The 17,289-nt window shown below is 36.6% G+C and overlaps 1 protein-coding gene across 1 annotated transcript; it reads right to left on the bottom strand.

Annotated features, from left to right (window-relative positions):
- Positions 1 to 3,752: 3,752 nt before the first annotated feature.
- On the bottom strand, positions 3,753 to 17,054 carry LOC146681456 (scavenger receptor cysteine-rich type 1 protein M130-like). The gene is made up of 19 exons (XM_085449105.1): positions 16,994 to 17,054; positions 15,323 to 15,643; positions 15,024 to 15,122; positions 14,606 to 14,824; positions 14,338 to 14,529; positions 14,054 to 14,208; positions 13,717 to 13,864; positions 13,168 to 13,470; positions 11,008 to 11,313; positions 10,447 to 10,743; positions 9,773 to 10,081; positions 8,879 to 9,175; positions 8,316 to 8,588; positions 7,722 to 7,903; positions 7,191 to 7,293; positions 6,836 to 6,985; positions 5,737 to 5,832; positions 4,534 to 4,668; positions 3,753 to 4,393 (listed from the first exon to the last, which is right to left on the bottom strand). The coding sequence occupies exons 1-19, from the start codon at positions 17,049 to 17,051 to the stop codon at positions 4,209 to 4,211; spliced, it is 3,828 nt and encodes a 1,275-aa protein (XP_085305231.1). The 5' UTR covers positions 17,052 to 17,054; the 3' UTR covers positions 3,753 to 4,208.
- Between the last annotated feature and the right edge of the window lie 235 nt (positions 17,055 to 17,289).

Genomic DNA, 17,289 nt, shown 5'->3' with positions numbered 1-17,289 from the left:
GGTTTTTATTGTTCCTCCTGAGTAACTGACTACTAGTCCGCCACAGGTCTTACTGACTTTTATTACTGGTGGTACAAGTGCCCTCCATTCATAAGTTAAGCAGCAGGGATAGAAAGGACATTCGGGAAATTTATAAAAAGAACATAAAACATAATATATTCAACAGGAACTAAAACAAATAGATTAGACACTGCAGCACAAAAAGAAACAATATTAGCTACCACAAACCCCACATAAGAAGGCCCCAGCAGGCCAGATGATTCAAAACTGGGACCTTGTTGCTGTGAGCTAATGGGTAGGGTGGCCACTGCCCCGGGGCAGTGATTACAAATGTACCTACATTTGTAATCAGTCACTACAGAATGGTTTATTATCTGATAAGATGAAAATTGCAAAGGTTATTTCCAATATATAAACCTGAAGATAAACGTCTTCTCACAAACTGTTGGCCCATCTCTTTACCACCGCAGTTGTCTAAGATACTGGAAAAAATATTTTACAATAGATTGTATGACTTTATCACAAACTCACAAACACTTTATCATTATGGCTTTGCCAGACTGGCCCACTTGATTGATCTTTATTATTTGGTTTGTTTGTTTGTTTATTTTTATCTTTTAAGTTATTACAAACGGAACAGACATGACCAGGGGATAGAAAAGGGAAAGACAGACAATAGAAGCTGAAGAAAAGGAGAGGGAAAGAAAAACAGAGGGGAAGCGGGACAGTGAGAAAAGACACAAAAAATCTGCTAGATCACCTGCTGGGAAAAAAGAAAACAAGCAAGAACAGAACAACACAGTAGGGAAACCACAGCAATAACCAAGATAAGCATAAATATAAATATTGAATGCTACTGAGCAACACACAAGATCTATATGTGTTTTCGACCCCCCCTCCCCGAAATGTGAGAAACTATTTTTTTAACTCAATCTCTTCATTTCAGGGGCTCAAAAGTAATAAATAAAAATAACATTTTCATTTCTAAACCTTTCATGTATGAATTATGACAACCTCAATCAAGTATTTTTATTCATCTTTAGGCATGAAAAGATGAATAAAAATACTTAAGAAAAAATGAGGTTGTCATAATTCATGCATGACAGAGTTCAATAACAATAATTACAATGAACCCCCCCCCCCCCCCACCCAATAAAATTATGAATTATCTTGCATAAATAGGCTGTTGATTTTCTTTAGTCATTAGTCAGTTATTACCAGCATAATAGTTGCATGTTTAATCATCTAGGAATTTACCCAGATCTATTTATTTATTTAGACATAGTGGGCTTTTCTGTTCAAAGTTTAGTCTTCAACAAGTGAAATGCATGCTCAATTGGGTTAAGATCAAATAACTGACTGCCCATTTAAGAATATTGACCTTCTTTGCTTTAATAAACTGCTGGGTTGCTTTGGCTGTATATTAAGGTGACTGTCCATCTATGTTATGAAATAAAATGCCACCCAATCAATTTGACTGTATTTAGCTGGATTTGAGCAGACAGTGTGTCTCCTAACACCTCAGAAAACATCAGTCACATCATTAATTAACTAGCCAGCGCGCTCTAATGTCAAGGGTGAGCATTGGTTAATGGTCATCATGTGACTGATGCAAGCACATCCTTTTATTTAGCAAAATTGTGATTAATAGTTAAATGTTATTGTTGAGGGGCACAGGCAGGACTCCACATGCACACACAAATAAATTAAAAAATGTCTCAAGAAAAGGACACTTGGGGGCACTCATCACGCTTTTCACTGTAAATTATTTGAAAAAGAAAACAATTAGTTGAAGTTACTCCTGGTGCTATGAGGTAGTTCTACAAGCTGTGGAGTCATGACGTTTTTCATGCACTGCTTTCATATTTATATTCAGTTTTTGTGAAATAAACAGTAGCATGGTGTAATAATATGTTATATAATGTTCTGAACTAATTTTATAGCTTGCAGAAACTCAATTGATTCTTTTTTGTTGTCATATGTAAAACCTAAGAACTGAAGAAGGCTGTGTGTGTTGGATAAACACACTCTTTTTTAACTGCAATTAATGATTATATGTTATATAGTTATTATGGTTATTTGTATCATTCTATGAAAAGGAAAATGCATTCATCTGCTTATTCTCCCTCTTACCTTCCCGTTGTATTCGGGTCAAATCTGACCAATTTACAAATGAAACAGTCATAAATATTGGGGGGGGGGGTTACATCCGATTGCCTCGAGGCCTTATGACATCCTCCACACTATGCACTTGAACATCTAAAAGCGATGAGCACCTCTTTCATTGAATTTTGAGTGTTTTAATCAACTTTGTTACATCTGTGGTGTTCCGCCATAGGAAATGAATGGGAATCCACAGAGGCAAAGTCACCCTGAGCGATGTAGGGAAAAGAATATAAAGGTATCTTTAAAAATTCTTCTTCCTTTTCTCTGCTCGTGTTTATATATAACTAATTCAAACTGAATACATTGATTAAAATGAAAACTTACATACAAACTCTATAAAAGTTTGTATTATCATGTACTAATAACATTTTATTGCATTTGTATAACACAAGGTTAAGTTTGCTTTGCACAAATATTTAAGTCCAGAATGGATTTGCCACCTTTGCAGACAACTATGCTGAATCCATTTCAACTTCAGCTACACAGCAGACTTAATCCTACATCATGGCTCCTCAGCAAGGCATCTGACATCAGTGCTGCTTGTGACAGAATGCTCTTTACAATTAGTCCCTTTGGCTCTCTTCTCACTGGCCCTTTGCTCTGACCAAACATCTGAGGCCTTAGTAAATCTGTCAATGTCCTAAAAGCTGCACCTCAATGATGAGCTTACCCATGTTAACATTTGCAGCAAGCAGTTGCTCCAAGTTTAACCACTGGGGAAAATTATAAATTGCAATAGAGAACATTAAAGTGCATGATGATGTAACTGTATTCAAAATATTTTCAACCCAAACACTGGTGAAAGAGTCAACAACCTGTAAGAATGGAACGTAACAAGTTTCAGAACTTCAGAGACTCTAAAGCGTTGTCCTATTGATAAAACGGCTTATTGTGCTGTGTATCAAACTATATATAGCATACATAACATACAGTTTGATACTCAACATCTAAGCCATTTCCAAAATCCCAGAGTCTCCGAGGCTTCACTAGATATTCTTTAATTATTAAACCTAAAAATGTCAATAATTTAAAGCTCTGTGAGTAAAGCAGTGTTATTCATCACTCCAGTGACTCATGGTAAGAACAAAATAATGAGTTAGTAGCTAACGGTCATGCTAGCTAGTTAGTTCTGTTAGCAATGTACATCCATAATTCACAGAGATTTCTAATCACATGCTACTGTTGACTAGTTTCAAAACAAAATGTACCTACCCAGAGAAGCTAAACAGGATGAAACATGTCATTCACATCAATCACAACCTTAATCATGCCGTAATTAAGTCTCAATACAAACAATACACAAATTGGGTGAGTTATAGAAAAATGTGCACTGTGAACAGTTGTCAGGAATGTGAAAATTAGCCACAAAAAAGCTGTAGTCATGGGGGAAATAATCAATAATAATAATAATAATAATAATAATAATTGGGTGTTGGGTTTTTTTGTTTAGTTTTTTTGTCAAGTTGAGCATCGTTAAGATAAGCTGTTAACAGACCAGTTAAGAAATACCAACTGCATTGGTATTTCATGTTGGACCATTTAATGACACATTGCATTAAAATGAAACAATATCACAAAAAGACGACAACCACAAGATATTGAATTCTTTATATTTATGCTTTAAAGAATATACTATATTTAGAACAATAGCTTAATATTGTGAGAAATACACTTGTATTTTTATACTCAGAGTTTGATGAGAATATTGATATTACACACATTTCTATGCTGAATATAAAAGTAACAAGACAGTTAGGTAAGCCTATAGACTAGAAGCAGGAAGAAGCGGCTGGCATTATAAAACATTGTACATTTTAAGTTTTTTTGCTATACAGTATCAAAAGATAGATTTTCAGTCGTTTTGCACTGTTCCTCCATCAAATGGAAGTTTCCTTCACCCATTTCAGTAAATGTATGTTGAATTTAAAGATTTTAATATTGCTTTTCATTTGATATTTATTTGAGAGAAATGAAGGTGAATTTGGACATGAGCCACTTTTTGAGACTGATTTTTAAAAGTAGTTTCTAAAGCCACATTCGGCTCACCCATCCACATCTGGCTCTAGGTAGTCCTCATCTCTCTCCACCAATCCTGGGGCAGCTGAGTTTAAGTCATGTGATGTTTCAAGGCTTTCATGGACCTCTGCTGTAGTCTGTGTGGTTCCAGGGATTGTATCGATGTCGTCATAATTCTCCTGTGGATCTTCCACTTCGTAGGTCACCCCGTCTGTCACAAAGAAAAACAGATGACGTGTGTTAAACAGAGATTAGACTCACTGATTTTCCAAATTGCCATTTACTGTTATTGAAATGTGAAAACACTGTGATCGAACTAGTTTAGAACCCCAGTGCTTTCATTATGGACACCTTCATGCGTGTTGATGTTGATGACAGTAGTGCCTTGAAAGGTCAGGGGTCGAGCCTCATCTGCTTCAACATCCTCATAAGAGGAAACATTCTGCCCATCCTTCTCTGAGATTAATTCAGCCTCTGATCTGGTTCCTGAATGAAAAATAGCAAGAGAACACTTACATCATGTTGGCTTTTTAAAAAGAACTCCCACTTGGAAACAATCTGAGATAAATCTAAGACAGGCAAATTGTTTTAGAAAAACAATTATTTAATTAATTAATTTTTGCAGCTTCTCATGCTGAAAAATAGGTCCCCCAAGGATGTTTATACTGCACAAAATGAATTAAGTACTGCAAAAGATAAACCATTAAATCATAGAGAAGTTCCTGTCTTTATGATTTACTATTTCATTTTTTACAGTCGGTCTAAATTGAAAAAAAAAAAAACCCCCATCAGGGTATTTCCTGTGAATTAATAGAAACTTTCTATTTTTCTGTAATATTACACATTTGATGATTGCAATTCAAATTTGACATTTACTACGGCAGCATTTCTTTTTTTTATCATGCAGAAAACTAAGAAATACTATTTAAATTGCCCTTATTATTATTTTAAATGTGTAGTTACATTTCTTTAGGCTGATAGAAAGTGGGATTTTACTGGTTCCTGTAAGTGGCCTACCATGTAATTTAAGATTGACAGCCATAGACTTTCACTAAAAACTGCTGCTCTTTGTATCCAGAGGCTTAACTGTTATTACCAATGATCTCTGCCATGAAAGTCAGTTTGAAAGATAATTTTTCATTTCATATATGTTTTATATCTCTGTTCAAGTCCACGGTGAAATTGAAATTGTGCGCCTTCAAGTAGTCAGCAGGGGGGAGCAGTAGGGCTGCACAAAGAGACGACATCAGACGGGGTAAAATCCAGATTTAACTGAGGTAAGGTTTTGTTCTTGACACAGTATGATTAAGCAGAAATAACTTGCAAAAGCAGAAAAAATGGAATATTGATATGCAGTGATAAGAAATATTTGTTTAAAATATAACCATGGACATAGAAATATAAGAAGTAGCAAGACCTACAACAAACAAACATGGTGTACAGTATTTAAAGGGCACTGTGATCAGAAGCAATAAAGTATTTAGAAAACATGAATGAATGAATGAAAAAAATAATCAATCAATCAATAAACAAATTAATAAATGAATGACTCACTGCCATGACTTAAGTCTTCCATCTCATTTTCTTTGTTCGTGACATCTTCATATTCCCCACTTTCAAACTCCATTTCTTTGTCTTGCAGCATTCTTGCTGAAAGGTTACAGTGTTACATAACAACAGTGCACTGTGTTAATGTACCAGTGATGTACCAATGTACCAGGGTACAGAAAAAGACTGGTGCGCTAATCTGGAATCAGCCATAAAAGCACTGTCAGCAGGCAATTTATTCATTTTTAATACAGGCACTTTGAATGTAAGCAACAGTGTTATTGTTCAGATAAGATTACTTTTTGTTATGAAAAAACAGGGTTACATTTTCCTTTCAGGTTGTTGTTTTCAAATCTTTAAACTAGGCCCTCCCCTACTTTCCATGTGTGCTCACACAACTTGCAGAACAGAATTTAGTATGGACGAAGTGGCAAAAAGGTGGAGCTGAAAAGCTGAGAAAAGGAAAAGAAACGTAAAAATAAATGCAGCAAAATATATCATATTAGGCCACTTGTTATCGGGGCTGCTGCTGTTCCAGCAACAACTGCTGTAGTAACAAACCCTCACAGTAACAGGAGGCTGCCGTGGAGAAGTGCAGGGGGAGGGACAGCAGTCCCAACAAAAGTAAAATGAATGGCCACTTTGTCCATGAGCCACTGTCAACAGATAAAGTTTAGCTATTAATTGTCACATACTGTAGTGCAGTTCAACTAAGAACTAACCCAAAAACAACTTTAGCAAGGAGATTAAAAAGAAAAACTAAGGGCTGATTTTTTGTAACAGTCCAGTCCTGAGTATGCGAGCAGGAAATACAAGACACAAGCACAAGTTTGGGTAGTTTTCACAATGTTTCCCTAAGTTTTTAAAGTGAGCAATGTTTGAATGAGATGATGCGTTCCTTGTTTTGTCAGCAGTAGCGATGACACTATTTGAATTCAGAATTCAGTCAGTATGTTGGAGACTGCCCTCTTGTGGCAAAAAAACCTCTCAAACACCTTTTTCTGGATTATGTTCTCATGTTCAGGCAGGTTTTTTACACTTTTTAAAGTAATTCATTAAAAGTGAAACAAGCCATGTGTTTAAGTCATGTAATAAAGATACTCACGTGAAACGTTGGACTTCCTGGCTCTCTTGAGATAGAATCGTAAAAATACCAAAATTAAGATCACAACAACAAGAAGAAATCCCACACCCACGATAATAGGTGCTATTGGTGTAGAAGGAGGTGGTGGAGGTGTAGGGGGTGGCTCGTAGCCTGAAATCAAAAACAACCACTTTATTTATTCTGGATTCAGTCACACTGAGAGCTGTACTTGACTCATCTTGTTTATCTGCACCACCTCAAGGTAAGTAAGCTCAGAGTTACCCATTTTAAAAAATCTCTTCTCTGCAAAACATGTTGAATGAATATTTTTGAAAACAATAGAACTTATTGAGAAAGGATTTGTGGTTTGTCTTACAAAGTATTTCAGCTGGAGAAACGTTTCCGCAGGAACGTTGTTTGACAGAGCGCTTGACATCCATGGTAACATCAGTGAACTCCAGTGTTGTTTCTAAGCTGACCTTGAATCAAATTTAAACTTTTTCACATTTAGAGATACAGCCGGAATAGAAAACACTGAAATTTCTCTGGCAGTGAAAAACAGGCCTGACTGAAGCATCAAAGCAACACACAGCAAAAGAAGTCACTAAAGTGACCAAAAGTATTGGGACATTCAATTTATTTTATATTTCTGCAAATTACGTGTCAGCAAAGTGTCCAGTAAGTTTTTAACTTAAAAATCTTTGAGCATTTTGTATTTAGTCAGCTAAACCTCCCATAGATTTCTTTCCATTTCATAAACCTAAATAATATAAAAATCACATTCCATTCTTCATTATTAGATTTAAATAAGCTGAAACGCAGAGCCAGGAAACTGTCCATGATATTGGTTTGTAGCATACGAGATAAATTAGTGACCGGTTTCAAGAAACAGAATGTAAAGATTTACCTGTTTGTCTTCCGTAGAGGTGCTAGGGGTCTCATTATTAATTTCTTCACAGAGCTTTGCCGTTAAGTTTTGGACATACTCTTTCTCTTCCGCCCTAAATGGACATACTCTTTCCCACTTATCTCGATAATTGACATAAAGGACACCTCCATGTTTTTCAGTCGTGCGGAACTTTACACTTTCTGTAAAAGCAAAGAAACTGTGTTTAAAGAAGGAAACAAGCTCATCCACTTCTGTCTGGCAAATATGATGTTAGAGATGGTCTGCTTGTGTTCATAATGTGTTTAAAAAATGAACAAAAATAACTTGTACATTTTTAAAATTTCTGAGATGACTTTTCTACTGAACCAGCCAAATGGTCATTGTTACTGAAACTAGAATAAGTTCCTTAACAGTGGCATAAACAACATGAAAATGTCATTTTTATTTTATTTTTTTTTTAAAAAAACAACTTTCCTTTTGTAAAAAGAAAGAAAGAAAAATTACTCAAAGATAATGAATTAAAATACTACCAGAATTAAGAGAGGACATACATGTATGTACTGTATATAGGGATGAGTTTATGGAAAGAGAGGTGTATGGACTCACACTTACCACTACAAGTAATGAACACCACATTTTTGTCACACTTTCCTTTAGTCCTCCTGCACTGGCCAATGATGGAATGGTACTTTTCACAGCTGACATGGTAAATGTTACCTGAACCCTTTGATGGAGCTTTGGATTCAATGAAGACAGCATTGCCACAAAGGTTTTCTTGGCAAACTTTGTGTGCATAGGATAGATCCCAGTTACTAGCACACACTGGAACGCCATCTATCCTCACTTCCCCACGACAGCCCTGTGAAAGGCTGACATTGGGCTCCTCTGGGAAGGAAAGCAATAAACACTGCAGTCAAGTATTGATAAAGACATAAAGCACTGAGGTAGAAATGATCAGTTAATCTTCTCTGCACTGCAAAGTCAAAATATGAAGCACAAGTCCATAATCAAATAGTTCATTTAACACTTTTAGCTTTGGTTTGTTACTTTATCCAGTGTATCTGGAATAATTCTCCTTCACACTCCGAGTGTCTTGTTTCACTCTTCAGTGTTTCCAGTGCAAATGTAAAATGTCTGTGATCATTTAAGATCAGTCCTGCTGATATAAATCTTACTTTTGCATTCAATAAAGACGGGCTCCTTCCTTGAGGGTGTGGTTTTATTTTCACATTCCCAAATGCTTCCTGGATTTTCACCACAGCTGAAGCTTTTGTTCCAAAAAGAATCTATTTCAATTGTTTGGGGGTGGATTTCATTTGTTGATTGGTATCCACCACAGTCCATATTCTGGCAAAGCTTTTCCTTCTCAGTTTCATTGAAGTTTTCTCTGGAAACAGCACTGAGTCCCTGTCTCCAGTGAACCAACACTGTTCCACTACAGGCCTTTTTGTCAGGTACCATCGTCCTCCATTCTGAGACAGACAAGAGAAATAAAAAGTTCACAAAACATGATGTAACCAACAGGATCTGAATGATATAAATAACACACTCTGCACACAGAAATGACATTATGATCCTGCATCAACTTAAAGTTTTACACTTTTGAAGTTTAGCTACCCTTCTGACTGCTGTGTAAATAAAATGATTTTATAGAGTGATAACAAAGAGATGACAACTGATGACAGCGATATTTCTATAACCATCAGACTGCACAGGCCAGCTGTTTCCAGCTGATTCCAGACATTAAGTGAGTCAGACTGTGTGGCAGAGCCGTACTGGTGACATGGACAACAAGCAGAGAAGAAAAGAGTAAAACTGAGTAGAACAAATATCATTAATGGAGGTGAGGATGTTAACATTCTACCCTTTATTTCACTAAAAGTAACCTTTCAAGGCGAGCATGTCAAAGTTTGAACGCAGCATTATTTTTATCTCAACATTTTTCTGAAATACAAACTAGTCTCAGTTTGTTTCAATTTCAATTCAGTTTCAAAGCCTTTATTTTAAAATTAGGCTGAAGGAGCAAAGAATAATTCAGAAACTGCTGACACAAAGATCATTATACACACCAGAGCATCGGAGGCCACTGTGTTTGCAGGCAGCTGTAGAAGCAGTAATACTGCTGCATGCAGATAATGGACTGTTAGCATTTGCAGTGCAGTTTAGGTTTGAAATGGCTAATTTCTCTGCTGGTGCAGGTCCAAAGTAGGGAAGAGTCTCCACAGCATCACCACATTTAAGCTCCTGACAGATGGTGTTTCCATTGTTAGTGTCTTTGAGAGCATCCTCGCACACAGGGATCCACTTCCCCTCATACTCCACCTCTACGTTTCCAAAGCATTTGTAACTGGGAATGCTAAATCTGGGCTTGACACTACCTGAAACAAATTAGTAATGTTGTCACTTTATTTTTAATTATCCATCATAGTCATAGTGAAAAGATGAAAAGGTAACTTCAGAAAAATTCAAATTTGCTTCTTTAACACAAAAAGGATTTGAAGGAATATTTAAAAACAGATTCATGTTAAAGCAAAAATCAGTCTCTTTTTGTTTTTTAAATTCTGGTATCCTGTAACTTAGTGACAAAAATTCAACAATCCAATAAACTGCAACAATAAAACTGGCACTTTTTTCCAAAGGAGGCAAATTAGTTGAAAATGAAACATTCTGCCAAGGAAAGTCACAACATTTATTATATGTTTGCAATCTAAAAATAGTTTTTAAAAAAAAACCAATTAATTACCTGAGCAAACAACATAGGCTGGTTTTTGTTTACAGGACTTATCATTGTCCTGGTTTTTGACAAAGATGCTCTGTGTCAGGTCAGTAGTCTGATTTGTCGGGTGTAAACTCTTAAAGAGGATATCACCATCTTTGGAACTGTTGTGGGCTTTTATGGGTGTCCCACAGTTCAGCTTTTCACACAGCTTCACAGACTTGTCTTCTGTCCAGGTGTCTGCACACATATCTCCTTCTTTCTCTTCTACATGAATCCTGACTTTTCCCCAGCAGCTGTTCGTCAACCTCATCTCAATATTTCCTGTTGTGACATGAAAAAGTTAAATTTAAGAGGAAACTAGTATCAGCAGATATTTCACAACTTCTTAGACCAAGCTAGGTTTCAGAAAAAATTGAAAATAGTAGAAATTTGATTGAGAGAAAACAAGGAGGTGAATGTACATCTATGGACATTAAAAGGTAAAGTCTGTTATAAATAAATTGTCTCTTCTGTGACACAATAAATCAATTCCATAATGACCTTATTCTTAGTTTTATACTTTAACTCATTCATATTTCACATTACCTGAACATTTCACATAGGCAGTAGAATTATGGTGGTCAGGAGGCAGAGGTGTAGTTTGGTTACACTCAAAAAGAGACTTTTTTCTGGATGAGCAGCTAAAAGAGTTTTTCCAAACTTTATTAATCATATCAGCCCTAGAATTGAAAGAAAACCTGGAAGCGTTCCCACAATGCATCTGCTGACACACTGTGTCTGCAGACTCTTGGTTCCATGTCTCTTTAGACCCAGAGAGCCAGTAGATTTCTCTGCCATGCTCTATCCCCACGTGACCAGAACAGGTTCCACTTAAAAACACCACCTTGTGACCTGATGGACACAAAGAGAGAAACATGATATACAGTAAGTGGCTGTGCAGGTCGTCTACCTGTTGAAAGGTCAGTGGTTCACAAAGACATAGACACAAAAATAGGAAAGTGGTGCATAAATACATACTTGGTGAAAGAAGCTGAATGGAGATATACCACAGTCTGGGCTTATTCCAGCATAACTAAGTGATTATTCGGGGTCACCTTATTGAGCACTAATTACAAGCTTTATCAAAAAGGAAGGTTTGAAGCCTAATCTTAAAAGCAGAGAAGGTGTCTGTTAGATAATTTAGTATTATTGGAGCATGTACTGGGTATTCTTTTGATGATATTATACAAAGGACCCTGTTTCTGCAATGCCCTTTGTTTGAACCTCATCTCCTCTTGCTGTGTCAACTGAAGATTTTATGGTGTGAAAGTAGATACTAAGGTTGGAAGGAAAACACCAACAAATCACTCTTTTACTTATCACTCCCTTGCAGAGGATGTTTATGTAAAGACCATCTGGATTGTGTCAGAACTCAGGTTGTAGCAGATCTCTGTATAAGATTTATAGGCCTTGAGAGTGCATTTTACTGCAATTGTAGAACAAAGGATTCTAACTGTCTAAGTGTTTAACGGACCTGTTAAAGGTATGTTGAGATACGATTGTAGAAGGCCCCTTTCGGAGCGGGGGGGGGACCTTCCTTATATGGTTCTAACTTGAAACTTGCTGACACACGAACCTTTCTGTCTATAAATACCGCTGCGCAAAGGAATACAACTTTGAGTTGATTTTGGGAAAGCAACCCGGACAGTCTCTGTGTCGTTTTATTCTCCCAGCTGCTCCCGACGTCGTAACTAACCCGCTGACGGCATACCTGAGTGCTACTTGAGAATATATTGCTGAGTGTTACTTAAGAATAATTTAGAATCTTATAGGGTAAAGACAAAACTCTGCTTATAGACGCCCACGCCTTGGAGAAACCCGATCCACGGACCAGACCCGGGACGTAGTTTCTTTCAGTGTCTGTCTACCAAATCCAAACTGGGAGGTGATTCCACAGAAAACGAGCCTGAAATCTGAGTGCTCTGCCTTCTATTCCACTTTTAGGAACCACAAGCCTGTAGTCTGAGAGGGAAGTGCTCAACTGCCAATGTAGTTCTTTAAGATGATTATTCAAGACCTTGTATGTGAAGAGATGGATTTAAATTTGATCTAGGGTTCCAATCAAGAGAAGCCAAGATACGACAAATCTACTCTCTCTTGTACTCTCGCTGCAGCATTCTGGATCAAGTAAAGATTTAACTGGAGGCCAATTTAATATTTATAAGATTAAAATATACTCAGTTTTATCTCTCTTTATAAGCAAAAAATGGGCATTGGCTTTAAGACTTTCTTTACGAAGCATGTGACTTTCCAAAAATAATTTTGTAAATTACATTTGAGTAAAAAGTCAAGGCAGCATGTTAAAGAAAAAATGGTAATATGGCATAATCAATGAAAGTTGTAGTGTCTTATTTCACTTTTCTGATCAAAACAGATTAACAAAAATCCCTTTCTTAGTTTGCAAGTATTAAACTGTAGGTATAGAAGGACTCTTGAGCCTGAATGAGGTCAAGAATAAGCTGAGGGGAAAAAACACATTTTCTTTTCTTCTGCCTCACATTGATGAATGAAAATGGCTTTTTCCTGGTTCTAAGATTTTGTCGTATATTAGTAATTTAGTATTTCCCGTTTTGATCAAACTTCACCAATATAATCAGTGTTAAGCAATTAAAAAGCCAAAGATACAAAAATTCTTCCTTTAAGAAAGGAAACCGTTTTTCCGGCTGATGTCACTGAAGGGCAGAGAAATTATAACATTACACTCACCCTCACAGGTGATTCCAGCTGCTTCCCGATCCGAAAATTGGTTGTTTGAGTTTTCTGTTAAACACTCAGATATCTTTGATATCTTCTTATTTCTCGGACATGTTATTGACAGGAAGCTACCAGAACCCTGACTGAACTTTTCAGTTTTGCCTTTTTCCCCACATTGCAGTTGTTTGCAGACAGCTGCTAATTGAGCGTCTGTCCATTCTTTTGCAGGAACTTTCTTCCACTGGCCCTCATGCTTTATCTCCAATCTCCCAGCACATCTTCCAGGACCATCTGCCAGGTTCACCTCCACACTGTCTGTACCACGACAATAAGAGATTTATCAGCCACGAAACACAAAAAGAATAAATACATTAAATTAAACTCTTACTGAACACATTTTGGAAAAATATAATCAGAATTTAACAATGTCACAATTTCACTGAATGAAGTAACTCATTTTCTCTCTCGACAGAGAATTTATTGCAGGATTTAAAATCCCATTATAAAAGTAGACAAAGGCCATCAGCAGCCACTCTGTACATTTCCACTGCTGTATCTCACCTGAACACACCACATAAGGTTGGTTTGAACACTGGATGTTCTTGCCATGCTGAGACTGACAGTGCCACAGTGAGGACTCATTGCCTTTGCAGCTCACACGGTCCATTATCCCTCTTGAATTTTGACGTTCGACTTTAGTATAAATCAGCTAGAACAGAGCATTTATGAGTTTATGTTATTTCATTGATAATCATTATTAATTAAGTATTAATGGTGCACGTTAGTACACTTATCACAATAAAGTCCATAGCACTGCTGTATGGACAGTTTCTGATACACTCAGTATCCATGTATCAGAACACCAGGTAACTTATGTTGACTAAACTTGAACACTCACTTCCCCACATCCAAGCTCCTTGCAGACCAATTCAGCTTCCTTTTTAGTCCAGGTGGAGGCACACACAGGATTAACTGAACCTTTCACTTCAATATTAACTGTACCATAGCACTTGCTGTCTTTACCAGAGTCCTTCAGAACTACTTTAACTTTATCTGAGGGAGAGAGAGAGAGAGAGAGAGAGAGAGAGAGAGAGAGAGAGAGAGAGAGAGAGAGAGCAGTTTCACAGTGTGAAGTGTTTGCTTGGAAGTTGTTTGTGTTGGAATATAGATGTGTTGAATTACCTGTGCATGTCACATTAAGGTTTTTGTTTGTGCGGTTGTTTGGGCTGAGAGAGTTACCGCAGTGCATTTGCTGGCACACATCAAAATCAAAGTTGTCCTGTTGAACAGGTACCCAGTTGTTATTTTCTTCTTTTTCCAGCTGCCCAGAACACACATTTGACTGGTTTCCTTTGAGCTGCAGTCTCGTATAACCTGTTCATAAAAACACTTTCACCATATGTGTGTGTGTGTGTGTGTGTGTGTGTGTGTGTGTGTGTGTGTGTGTTACCTTCACATATGACAGAGAAAGTTTTGCATGATGCTGAATCATCATTGCTATTCGCACACTGCCACAGATGATCTGGGTCTCCGTTTTTAAAAGCCGAACAATCAAGCTTCATCTTTGATGCTTTTTTGAATCTTTCCCTATCCCCCCTCTCTGAGGGAGGAATTTCTCTGAGTCCACCACACCCGAGATTTTTACACAGAAGCCTGGCTTCTTTTTCACCTTTTTAAGAGAGGAATAATTTATTGTTTGTTCATCAAAAACATCGCAAAACATAAAAAAATGATAGAACGTATTGCAAATCAAATTGAGAGAGAGCAATATTGAAAATATTTGAACAGCCCTGCCCTTTTAAATATATATATATATATATATATATATATATATATATATAAATAATTAACAAAAAGAGAAGACATACCAATGTTGTTGTTACAAAAGTAACCCTGAGTTATGCCATCAACAGAGTACTGGACAGCTCCAGCACATTTGGGTCCATCCAGGCTTAATGTGATATTACCTTGAAGAGCACACTCAATTATCAGCCAAATATAAACACAGATAAAAAAAAAACACAAAAAAACCCCACACAAAACAACCAAACAAACACCACAATTGATTTCCCTTAACAACTTTTAGCTAAGAGTCATTGTCACTGAGCTCACCAAAAATAAATAAATAAATAAATAACAAAAACAGAGAAAAATTTGAAAAACTTACTTGAACACTTAAGTTTTTTCACTGTGACCTTTGAGTAATCGCTGTAGTTCCAACCAGGATGTTTACATTTCCACAGAGCGCTCTCGTGTCCTTCACACTTCAGTTCATTGAGCCAGATCGGTCTGTCTTCAGAAGGCTTGGGAATATCTATTACTGAGTTCTCCACAGGTTCCCCACAGTGAGTGCTCTTACAAACCACTTTTTCAGTGTTGTTGCTCCAGTGTGTATCCCCAACATAACCCCATATGTTGTTATGGTAGACTTCAAGGTAGCCTTCACATGGGTAGCCTCCTTTGTTTTTTAGAATCAGTTTGTCCTCAGCTAGGAACATACAAGGTTTATACAGCAAATTATTATTATTATTGTTATTGTTATTATGATTTGTTTCATGGCTGACTTACTTTTGGGAACTGCAAAGGATAAAATGTTAAAATTTTGTAAAGAATTTGAGCTCCTGCCATAACAAAACATTTTGTTTTTGTTTTGTATGCTTTTATGTTTTACTTTATTATTTTAATATATCTAGCAAGATATTTCTAAACATTGTTTTTGTTCATTATTATTATTATTATTATTATTATTATTATTATCATCATCATTATTATTTTGAATCCACTAAGTCTTAATCCAAACAGGTCTGCTTATAAAACTTCTGGGAAGTCGGAATTAAGCCGTCATAGGGAAAGAGGCATATAACACCCTGGACAGGTCACCAATCTGTTGTAGAGCTAACACATGGAGACACTCGTGTTTACACCCACAGCTGATTTAGATTTACCAATTAACCTACTGCACGGATATCTTTGGACTGTGAGAGGAAGTCAGAGTACCCAGAGATAACCCATGCAGACACAAGCCGGCTGTGCCAGCTCCACGAAGAAAAGGCCCATCATTGATTCGAACCTAGCACTCTGTAAGGTGACAATGCTCATCACTGGACCTCATGCTGCTCTTTAAGTAGTCATTTTTCTCTAAATAAAAAAATAGATCTCCACATACATTTGAAAAGTTAAAGCTTTTTGTTGACTGTGAATTTTTGAAATTCCGAATTTCCCGCAACACCTCATCTTTGCAAAAAAAAAAAAGCTATAGAAATATAACCATTTCACATAACTTTTTGAATAGAGAGGGGGATTCCCATTGTAAAACATTGTTAGGATTTCAAAAATATTTTAAAGATTCCTTCCTGTAATGGTGACTGATAATGAAACAAGTCCTCTGCAAGGAACAAGTGGCTCTTTAATGATCGCAGCACATAAACCTACATAGTTGGATGTAGTAGGGTGTTACAAGCGCATTCATCAGCTCTCTCAGATGTTTTTCATCTATTTTCTCCACAGCACGTTTTCACAATACTACTCTCTAGTGGTGCAATTTGGTATATCACATTAGAGGACACAACACTTCCTACTTCGACACAAACTTACTTCAATATATTTTGCAAGAAAATAGCATATTTATTTTATTACTTTGGCTTTAAATTGAGTATTAAATCTCAAATCACTTCAGATCCACACACACACACACACACACACACACACACTGAGCTTTTTTTAAAACAGTATTTCAAAGATGTTAAATACTTCACAGACATTTTTAAGATACTTTCTTAAATCTAACAAATAACAATAATTAATCGTATTCAGAATGAAATAAATTAAATTAACTTGCCTGAGATCATCAGCCCAATGTGAGCAAGGTGGAGAAGCAGGAGGAGGAACCACATCATCACCACAGCTCATGACTTGAGAGTGAGACAGACAAATGATGTTCTCAGCTTTATATTGCCGTGGCTTCGCCCACCAAAAATGGAAATGAGCAACATACGCGCCAAATTTAGACTGCCGAATATTGTCTTAATTTAAAAGAAAACTAACACACAAGTGCACTTATTTCTTATGCAGCACCTTTTTATGCTTTTCTCTTCGTTGAACTCAAACTCACTATGACGCTTTTACACACACTAG

The sequence above is a fragment of the Copadichromis virginalis genome, linkage group LG23 (assembly GCF_057382275.1).
Source record: "Copadichromis virginalis isolate Kocher_CV1m ecotype Utaka linkage group LG23, C_Virginalis_male_GT1.1, whole genome shotgun sequence".
Classification (NCBI taxonomy): domain Eukaryota; kingdom Metazoa; phylum Chordata; class Actinopteri; order Cichliformes; family Cichlidae; genus Copadichromis; species Copadichromis virginalis.
This window is presented reverse-complemented; position numbering and strand designations above follow the sequence as displayed.

Excerpts from the sequence above, each read along its gene's own strand:
- LOC146681456 (XM_085449105.1), bottom strand. The coding sequence starts at position 17,051 with ATGATGTGGTTCCTCCTCCTGCTTCTCCACCTTGCTCACATTGGGCTG. Across the intron at positions 14,209-14,337 it reads CCTTAATGTGACATGCACAG|ATAAAGTTAAAGTAGTTCTG; the intron begins GTAATTCAACAC and ends TCTCTCCCTCAG. Across the intron at positions 7,904-8,315 it reads GGTGTTCATTACTTGTAGTG|AAAGTGTAAAGTTCCGCACG; the intron begins GTAAGTGTGAGT and ends TTGCTTTTACAG.